Source organism: Sinocyclocheilus rhinocerous, unplaced genomic scaffold (assembly GCF_001515625.1).
Source record: "Sinocyclocheilus rhinocerous isolate Xijiao unplaced genomic scaffold, SAMN03320098_v1.1 scaffold1464, whole genome shotgun sequence".
NCBI lineage: Eukaryota > Metazoa > Chordata > Actinopteri > Cypriniformes > Cyprinidae > Sinocyclocheilus > Sinocyclocheilus rhinocerous.
The window spans coordinates 69,642-80,364 of NW_015643188.1; the positions used below are offsets into that span (position 1 = coordinate 69,642).

The window sequence follows — 10,723 nt, forward strand, 5'->3', positions numbered from 1 at the left end:
TATATATATTTTATAAACTTACAATATGTATAATACATTTTCAGAACTAAGTCATTTTCTTTCATAATTTTACTTGTCAAGTAAAAAAAAGTCCCTTGATCTTTTGACATATAAGAGGTCATTAAAAACATCCTGTAAGTTTCAGAACTCAACACTTTCTCGTTAGTCTAAAACAGCTTTAAAAATAAACAAAATAGCCTATTACTTATAAATTATGCTTTTCTTGATAAAAATCTTGATAATATAAGTGAACCCCAGAGGACGGCACAAAATAATAAAAAAGGCCGTTCACGACCCCTTTAAAGGATTTTTAGATATTTTACTGGAAAACAAGACAGATGTAGTGATTAATAAAGTGATTTTGGTGTTTGAGCATCAGAAAGCTCTTCCGAGTGTCCCGTCAGGACGGATGGATGCTCCGAGCACAGACCTGGCCTTGACCTCTGACCTTTGAGAGGCTTGTGTTGAGGTCTGCATCTCCGGCTGCTGCGTGGAGCTCTTTATGCCCAGAAATCTTTCAAACGGATGTACTTTCATTTGTAGCTTTGCTATAGGACGCACATTTAGGGGGTTGACTCTGAATGTGAGAACATCTGCTCTTTACAGTCGCATGTGAGAGTTTTCACGCTCACTTAACCCTTTGGGCTGATGAAGAGGGAGCTTCTGCAAATATAACGTGTGCTTTTGCCAAATAAGTTTGTGATTGCTGCTGTGGTTTGCACATATCTATTGTTGAAGCACTTCTAATGTTCTGTCGTTTGCTGGAGTCTTCTATCATTACAAGCATCTCAGCAGATGCTCAGACTCCTTCATCTTAATGACCTGCATCTTCTAACGCAGCAGAACTAACAGGAACAAACAACTCGCTTTCATTTCCTCCGCGCCGAATCTCTCAGTGATTTGTGAGTTTGTACTCCCAGTTGTGACTTGTTACTGTTAAATTACACAAAGCATTTTCTCATCTGGCCAACACAGCTTGAGCAGCGTGCATCTTCAGAAGAGAAAGAACAGCACTGATTCTCTGTCCGGCGCTGTCTGAATGAGCTGTGAGCGTTAACGAGGCTCTGAAACTGTGGAAGACTCCAAATAAACAGGCTAATGTGAGAGAACGTTACAAACAAGAAGTAACATTGTGAGTCACTTGGTAAAGTTACAGTTGCAAGATATAAATCCATAAAGTGTGATATAAAGTAGCAATTATGAGAAAAAGTTGCAGCTGTAAAATATGGAGATATAAAGTTGTAATTGTGAAATACAAAGTCATTCTGACTTCAGTGTGTTTTTTTAGTCCATTGAAGATTTTTTTAGTATTCTCAGTTTACAATATGCTGTCCATTATTTAAAGAGAAGACGGTGTTTTTCAAACACTTCCAGTGTCAACATGTCCAGTGCTCCCAGACGCTCCAGTTTAATTCTTTAATCACAGAATAAGCCTAATTCTAGACTACTGTAAATGAGTCGGGTTATTCTTACTCTTCTTATTGGATATCAGTAACCTACAGACCAGTGCTGTTTAAATCGAGCCCAGACGAGAAGCTTTTATTTACCCACGAGGCCTTTCAGCAGACTTTGAAAGTCGTATGGTGTTTACATGCCACACGCTGCCTCAAAATCATAGACTGTATAAAAACATGGACGTAGTGTCCGTGACGTCACCCGTAGGGTTTCTGAAGAGCAGTTTGGAAGCTCAAAGTGGGCGGAGCCGGCCGTCGCCATCTTGGCAGTGCGTCACTCGAGGAAAATCGAAAATGGGCAAAGAGGCGGGAACTGGTTGCTGAAACCACGCCCACCTAGCTCGACGGCGGTGACAGCAGCGGCAATCCACCTGTCACTCAAGTGGCCACGCCCTTAATTATGCAGAACTTTAAGGCTTAATATAATTTAAACGGATGACTTAAACAGAAAAAAAATGCACCCCCCTCACAGTTGTCATCAAGGGCAAAATTAGCTATATAGACCAAAATCATTTTTTGAACCAGGCTGTAAACATGTTTTTTTCTGCTGTAAAGTTGGGCATTTTAACATGAGGAGTCTATGGGATTGACTCGCTTTTGCAGCCAGCCTCTAGCGGCCAGTTGATGAATTACAGTTTAAGTCACTTCCGTGTTGGCTTCAAGAGAGAGAGCGGGAGGTTGCCGCTTGCTCAAAACACAAGACAGATTCATTTCATTGAAGAAAATTGATGCGAGTGAGTTTTCACTATGTGCCGGTCCAGTCGATCCATCTGAGAGTGTTTAAGCTCTAATAGTGTCCATTGCAACTGTTCTTAATGCTGCGAGTGTGGTCCGATTGATCGGCTCTGCCAGTCTGGATCTACAGCACGAGACCCATCACCAGCGGTCAGAAATCATGGTGAGGTTAAAGAGGTCATGTGATGTGAGTTCAACTTTTCCTCTGTCTCTGGAGTGTTACACTCGGTGACATGCTGGATTATTGTGATACACAGCAGACAATGATACAGACCGAAAATTCAAAGAACTGCCTTTATTCTTTCTGTTTTAAAGGTATTTTAATATTCATTCGTCTGTATAATGAGTGTGTTGTAGGTCTGAGTTTTATTGGTTGTTGTCACTCCCACTTTTTACACACCCATTTCTGGAGTCTTTTTCAGATCTAAGCTGTGAAAGACCAGCGCTGAAACAGGGCGGTTTCGAGACACTTTAAGTAAAAGCAAGTTTTCCGTGAGTTTATAGTGTATAGGCATTTCCCTCAAATGTGAGAGTGTTGGTGCGCAGCTACATATGTTCAGCGGGTGGTTTGTGGTCAGTCTTGAGGAGCTCGGGAGACTGAAGGGACTCGTATTATCAGCTATGACCTACACAACACTTCAGATAATGTGAGAAAGAAAAGATCTCAGACAGAAGAGCTGTGCTCGTTCAAACAGATTCAGTTTTTAAGTGGATTTTTGTTACACACTTGTGAGAAAAACTAAAGTAGTTGTGAAATACTTTGGTAAGTCCAGATCGTTTTCTTTAAACTGATACACTAACATGTCTTATGCTTATGAAAATGTTAAGTCTGATATTTTTACTGACTGGACACATACACTGAGGAACAATAGAACATGTAAACCAACAGTACTACTGTACAGTACTGTCAGTGCAAACCTGAGCTTACATCTTAGCTCTGGCTCGTCTGGTCAGAAACAAAGATCCCAGACAAAAACAAGCTCTCAAAGAAGCAACTCTTCTCGCAGTGCCGTCGCTGCTGTGCGGAGCAGTTTATGCATCATTACTGTGATCCTCCATGACTGTGCTTGTGTGAATGGATGTTCCCAGTCTCTCAGCTCTCATCTGCTTCGGTCCTCATCAGTCATGATGGTTAAAGAGTGACCGTGAGAGACCACCACTGACCCAAACCTGTTCTCAAATACCCAGACATCACACACAGCAACATGAAGCGCTCATTAAATGATTTCATCACCGAAATATCAACAATATGGAGGGAAAGCTGAGAGGTTCAGTATGTATGGAGTTTGTTGTTTTTCTGAAGGAGAGAAGAAAATGAAGAGCGTCAGTCCTCCGTCTGTTCAGTGATAGAAAGGTTTGGAGGAGAGAGACGGTCAGTAATAACACGCTGATGCTGAACTGAGGCCAGATCTCAGATGAGAAACATGTATGTTAATGTGAACGTGCCTGAGGGCTGGATCTGATGCTAGACCAACTGATCCTCTGACGCTGACGTCACCTGCATCACAACAGCATGAGCTCGTTAGCTGAAGTAATCGCTTCATTGTGTTTCTGCTGCATCATTTACAGCATGAGTGACTGCAGAACACAGACAGATTCACAGGAACGCAGCTCTTGATCTGCGTTCAGCCTCTTATTTGTTGTAGTTATTCTCATCTCTGTCATGTAAGATGTGATGGGAAGTGCAACTCATTAATTATAACCAGTTTCTAAAAACCACATTAAATCCACATGGAAAAATGACAAAGTATTGCATGAAAATGACTTCAAAAGCTTGGAAATATGCAAGTGAAAAGAGTTAGTGAGGAATAAAACAGGGTGTGTCTTGCTTTGTTTAGATGCTTCGTGGGACGTTTTTCCAATATGTGTTTGTATAATGATCCACAGAATGCCTTCAGTCTTCATTGTTAATCATCTTCATTTGCCTGTGTATTTAGTTCTAGTCTGTCCTGTGTTCCCCTGTGCGGTCTACTACGTGTTTATCCTGTCTGTCTGTTCTGTGGATTTATTAAAAGACGTTTGGCCTTCATCTTCTTCGTGAGAGAGTTTATTATTCACCGTAGCATGACATCATGTCATTTTTATTTAATTTATTGTTATGCAGAAGTACAGTATTTAATACTTTGGTGGAGTCGCTTAGTTTAAATACCCCACATCCACATGATTACACATCACTTTTCAGAAATGAACTGTGTGACAGCCTGTGCCAGTAATTCCCTGCGTCGCGTGTGTCAGGTTATTCGTGATGATTTGCATTTGTTTATTATTATTATTTGTATTATGTGTATATTTATATTTGTATTTGAAATGACTGTCAGGTTTCTCAAGGCTCTGCTTATCTGAGCTTTATTTGAGCACCGTATCTGTACGACCTCTGACCTCTCAGGTCAGAATGAGTTTCCATGATTATACACACGTTTGCCTGGAAGTGTCTGATTCTCAGCTCTGTTCATGCTGGATCTTTTTCTCTCTGGAGGAACTTCATGCAGTGTTACATAAGGCTGTTTTAAATGGCAAAACCTTTAATTCATAAAATCTATGCAAATCTCTCTCAGAGGGACAAAGCCCATATGTGTCTCCTTTTCATTTTCAGAAAAGTGGGATTTATTAAGCAGTTTCCAGTGTGTGTGTGTGTGTGAGAGTGTGTGTGCGTGAGACCGAGCTCAAATTAAACCACTCTATTCTGAGTCACTCAGCCACACGTCACACAATGAGTTGTTCGGATTTGCTCTGTTTTATTGGCTACTGTTGTGTTCTGGTCTTCATTTGGCTTTAAGGACATCATAGTTTCATTTGTACGTTTGTGAAAAAGAAGTGCACTTAATTGAATTAAATGAGCACTTTTAGTGAACTTCAAAAAGTATTAAAAACTGTTCATGTAGATAATATAATATGAATGAAATAAAAGAGAGTGTCTGAAGAGAGACACTTTTAAAGAGTGACCTTTGTCAAATATAAAATGTATTTAAACCATTGTTTGAATAATCATTTAACATGCTTTAAAGAAGTACACCTATTTTAATGTTGACTAACATACTCCTAAAGCATATGTAGAGTACTTGATTATTAGTGTATTAATGGACATTACCTTTAAAGTTAATATTTTTGAAATATAGTAAATTACAGCTTCATCATCACAAAATACATGGCATACAAGCATCAACAGAAATGACTTTAATAAAAGCCTGTCAGTACATTCAGCAGCACTTTAACCAAAGACAATATAATTATGAAATTACATATAACGATGCTCTCAAGCCCTACTTGCGTGGGTGAAAAACACTCAGAGATCAGCTAACTGCATTTAATATTAATTTGAAAAGCACATTGTGATCCAGGGTTCAGAAGCTTTCTGTTTGCTTTACTGAGAAAATCACTGGAGCTGCCTTGAAATGTCATACGTGTTGCTTTTGTATCAGACTGTGCCAATGATTGCAAAATGTCCCAGATGTTCAGTGTTGCAGATGTGATGTCTTACAGACGGCAGGTTAGCAGTACAGCCCTCGAGTCTGTGTGGGGTTTATCAGGACTCTCATCTGCTTTTATCTTCGAACCTCGCAGAGCCTGTGGGAGTGGATCCCACACGCGTGATGACTCGCAACGTCTCTTATTGAAGATCTGCTGCATGTCTCCTAGACGTCTCACATCAGCAGGAATGAACTCATCTGCTGCGCGGACCGCTGAGGGAATGTGAGTCAAAGTGAAGAAATCCTCACTGCAAAGCCAGCGGTTTGTACGAGGTTCCCCTCTCACTGAGTGACGTTTGTCTTGACAATAAAAAAACTTGGTCTCAACTAAATTCCATTAACCAGACACCGGTTAAAGAGAGAGTTTGCTCACTGTCATGTTGTTCCAAACTTGTATGGCTTTCTTTCTTCTGTGGAACACAAAGGAGGACATTCTGAGCAATCTTCATGCTGCTCTTTTTTACATAATCAAACTATTTAAGGAGTAGTTCACCCCAAAATGAAAGTCTGCTGTAAATGTGCTCACTCTCAGGCCATCCAAGATTAGGATGAGTTTGTTTCTTCATCAGGTTTGTAGAAATGTAGCATTGCATCAGTGTCTCACTGCAAGTGAATGGGTGCCGTCAGAATGAGAGTCCAAACAGCTGATAAAAACATCACAATAATCCACAAGTAATCCACAGCACTCCAGTCCATCAGTTAACATCTGGAGAAGACAAAAGCTGAAACTAATCCAGCATTAAGACCTTTATAACTAAAATACATTGAGTCCATAATCCATAATAACACTTGCTCCAGTGACGGCTCTCTGACGGCACCCATTCACTGCAGTGATAGAATGCTACATCTCTCCAAATCTGATGAAGAAACAAACTCATCTACGTCTCGGATGGCCAGAGGATGAAGACATTCATTTTGGATGAACTATTTCTTTAAGGACGATCAAGCGCCAATAATAATAATAATAAAAAAACTGTAAAATGTTCAGTTCTTCTGAAGTCATTTGAAAGCTTGAATTGAATTGAAGCTGTTTCACTTATGAGACAAGCAAGAACCATCATCATCCTTAAGCAATCTTTTAATGCATCAAATCTCAGTATCCACAAGCACAAAATATGTATACTATTTATTGCTGCAGATGGTGTAACACCCTTAAAAATTGGGCATCAATTTTAGGAAAGTCCCTGTCATTCTCAAATCTGAAAGAAAAATGATTTCATGCAGCTCCTCTGAGAATTGCCAGATTCACTGTCAGAGCAACACAACCTCAGACGTCTGGCACACTCCTCTAAAACCAGCTGTTTACTCATCTGAGACGTCTGAGGATTTCAGTGTTACACAGCTGCAGGTGGTGGCCATTAAACAACCGTATAGCATCCAGTAAATCACTCACTCTGCTGTCATGTGTCATGTGTTTCATATGCTTGTCCAGCACACATTTAGAAATATATCACAAACAGCAGCTCACTGCTTGGACATGCAGACACGATCTCAGAGCTGAGAGTTCTCAGAATCATCAGCTTTCTGAAGGGTTAGGGATAGGGTTATGATGATTCCCTCACTCTTAAATACTGTAGTGTGGTAGAACATGTGCTTGATAAGACATAAGATGACTTATTTTCAGTAATCACAGTTTTTTCATGTATTTTATGTGCTATTTTGTATGTAATGCTATTTTTAAGGCCCCAGGATGTATCTGGATAATAAAGTCACTAATACTTAATAGGTGAAGTCAAGGCCTGTTGTAACACTATATGGGTACAGTAAGCCATTAAATGTGTGGTGTTTAATAGCTTTAAACAAAATTGAGTTCAAAACATGCAAATCTGTTTATTAAAAAGCAAAAATGCAAGGTAGCATATGCAAAAACATGTTTTCAGCCTTTATAGTTTGCTCATGTGAAAACATCATGTGTGACAACTAGCCCCAGTCTCTCCATACTGTTCAGAATTAAGACCAAAAGTATTTCAGCATATTGTTGGAGCTCAGATGTAAGCGGGTCATGTTCATGTGATGAATTACAGCTGTGGTCCGTCTGCTGGGACACAGAATCAACTTACTGTAAGAACTTACATGTACTAAAACAGAAAATAGGCTAATCAGAAAAAAACAACAAAGAAAATCTCAGAATGAGCTCTGAGAAAAGCTCTTGCAGCACTTGGTTTAATATTTTATTAACCGATGCAATGACATCCATTCACTTTTGTGTCATTCAGGACTACTGTACATTATATCTATATATCTTCTAATAGATGCACAAACAAGCTACTTGTTTATTAGCATGGTGTTATACACAGCACAGCCTGCCGTTACAGACTTCACATATAGATTGCATTCATGCATACATGCTGCAGAATCAGAGGAGAGCATGGAAACCGAGCAGATGTTTGCTAGGTGAGGGGGGCTGAGGAGGTGGGAGCTCGGGTCGTATTTCAGTGTTTGAGCGAGTCTGGATGAACGGAGACTGCTGTGTTCGCGTGGAGCTGCTGGATCAGGAGCAGAAGAGTCTCTGACAGAGCGAGACATGGGGCCAGCGAGCGATGCAGCGCTCAGGTGACTCCACTTCTGACCTGCGCTTCCATATCTCATTCATCTGCTTCTGACAAACATCTCGCCTCATCTTTATTTCTCATCAGCAGAGCCTGGTGCTGGACTTTCCTGACTGTGTGCATCTGTTCTTCTGGGATCGCCTTCCAGCACTTTGAGTCAGGTTTGGCACATCACGCACATGTTTTAGAGAACAAACCAGACGTGTTTTTATGCTTTACACGTTTATATTAGATGCAGAAAATGCGGTTAGAGGTGGGGTGTCCGATTCTTTTGAGTCTTTTTAATGAATCGGTTCGCAGCTGAATCTGTCTGAGCGATTCTCGAGTCAACTCACTGACTCACTACAGGAGAATCGACGCGTGCGTGCGTGCGTGGCGTCATGGCGTTGTTTTGCTATTTATGAGAGACTTGGGAGTAAACCCTGAAATGTGACTGATGGAGCGAAAAGTAAGTTACTTTAATAACCGTTTAGCAGCATGAAACGCGCTGGAGATGTGTTTATGAGCTGATTTTATGATATATTTCTCCTGTCAATGAAAAGGAATTGACTTTAATAAACAACAGCATTTTATTACTCGCAAAACGTTTTCTCCAGCTGAGAGATGCAAATTAGTACTTTTAGTAGCCTGTTGTAAAAGCTATAATTATATTTAATTTCTAAATGATTGTTCTTATAATCTTAATCATGTCTCTAACAAGTATACATTTATAAAACACACATATGAATTAAAAATAATTGGAAAAAAACGCGAAATGTTCGCGTTATTCGCTGTTTAGAGCGCGTGAACTTGATGTCACAGGGCTTGTTCGAGATGATCGGCGTATGACGTCACAGTACCGTGATCTGTTTTGAACCGATTCTTAGAAATGAACTTCGACTGAATCGATTCTTAGAAATGAACTTCGACTGAATCGATTCTTAGAAATGAACTTCGACTGAATCGATTCTTAGAAATGAACTTCGACTGAATCGATTCGCAGAAATGAGCCAGAGTTCCGAAGTTGCAGTAACCTGTTTTATTCCTGTGGTAATCTGTTTGACAAACCACCAAACTATTTTAACATTGTTTTCATGTTTTCTGTAAGCTTTAATGTAATCTAAATTTAAGATTTATTTCAAATCTACGGAGCCACTAAGGGGACATGGTGGACGAAGAAAAAATGAGAGGGGAGGAAAATGTTTACTTTAATGCTTTTGTGTTTACTTGCAAAAGTTTTGCATTCTCTTAAAAAAAAAGTATTGCTTTTCTCAGAGAAACGTTTACTCACAAAAAAAAGCAAACAAACAGAGTTGATGAGGGGTTTTGCTCGTGAATGCAAAAGATCTTTCCTCTCATCTCATGTTTTACTGACCACACCACGTGCTTTAAGAGTAGCTACATGACTTCGACTGAATCGATTCTTAGAAATGAACTTCGACTGAATCGATTCTTAGAAATGAACTTCGACTGAATCGATTCGCAGAAATGAGCCAGAGTTCCGAAGTTGCAGTAACCTGTTTTATTCCTGTGGTAATCTGTTTCACAAACCACCAAACTATTTTAACATTGTTTTCATGTTTTCTGTAAGCTTTAATGTAATCTAAATTTAAGATTTATTTCAAATCTACGGAGCCACTAAGGGGACATGGTGGACGAAGAAAAAATGAGAGGGGAGGAAAATGTTTACTTTAATGCTTTTGTGTTTACTTGCAAAAGTTTTGCATTCTCTTAAAAAAAAAGTATTGCTTTTCTCAGAGAAACGTTTACTCACAAAAAAAAGCAAACAAACAGAGTTGATGAGGGGTTTTGCTCGTGAATGCAAAAGATCTTTCCTCTCATCTCATGTTTTACTGACCACACCACGTGCTTTAAGAGTAGCTACATGTACAAATCAAGGTTTCATGTGGATGTATTTTGTAAGTAGCTGTGCAATAATGGGATATTTTTGTCATTATTAAAAAATAAAACCCTTCAGGGTGATACGAGACCCATAAACGCTCAGAACAGACAGGTGAATGAATCATATTGAGCTCAGATGTGCGTGATGAAGAAGATGATGTGCGCTGACACTGCAGAACCCAATGAACTGTTGCTGCAACATGATTTATTCATTTATGTCCATACTTGCTATTTTTCTAGAGTTTCTCCTGGGTAGTTTTAAGACACTGGTTCCAGGTGAGGCAGCTCAAGGTCACAGAACCCCATTTCTTTACCTCAGTTACCCTCATGATGACAGATCGCTGGCACATCACTCCGTTCGGTCACACTGTTATGACAAGCAGCAGAGCCGGAGTAATCTTCCCTCAGAATGACACCATGTCCACAAAAGCTGTATTGTGTTCCATCTGTAAAATAACGCAGAGCTGTTCATACTCGGTCCAAACGGGACGCGTGCCAAAGGATCGCATTCTTGACCTGGTTTTATGTTAATAATGAACTTAATATGTTTTGAGGAATGGCTTGGCTGTTATTAATGGGCTTCAATAACACTGCAGTTTCTCTGCTCGGACATCAGCTGATATTTGACACATTACAC

The 10,723-nt window shown here is 39.8% G+C and overlaps 1 protein-coding gene across 1 annotated transcript in view; it reads left to right on the plus strand.

Moving 5' to 3' along the window:
- The first annotated feature begins 8,064 nt into the window (after positions 1–8,064).
- The window catches only part of LOC107757189 (collagen alpha-1(XV) chain-like), a 65,498-nt gene continuing 62,839 nt past the window's right edge, over positions 8,065–10,723 (plus strand). The window contains exons 1-2 of the mRNA XM_016574606.1: positions 8,065–8,209; positions 8,293–8,366. Coding sequence (XP_016430092.1) covers positions 8,181–8,209; positions 8,293–8,366 — 103 coding nt within the window. The 5' untranslated portion in view covers positions 8,065–8,180. The remainder of the gene's footprint in view (positions 8,210–8,292; positions 8,367–10,723) is intronic.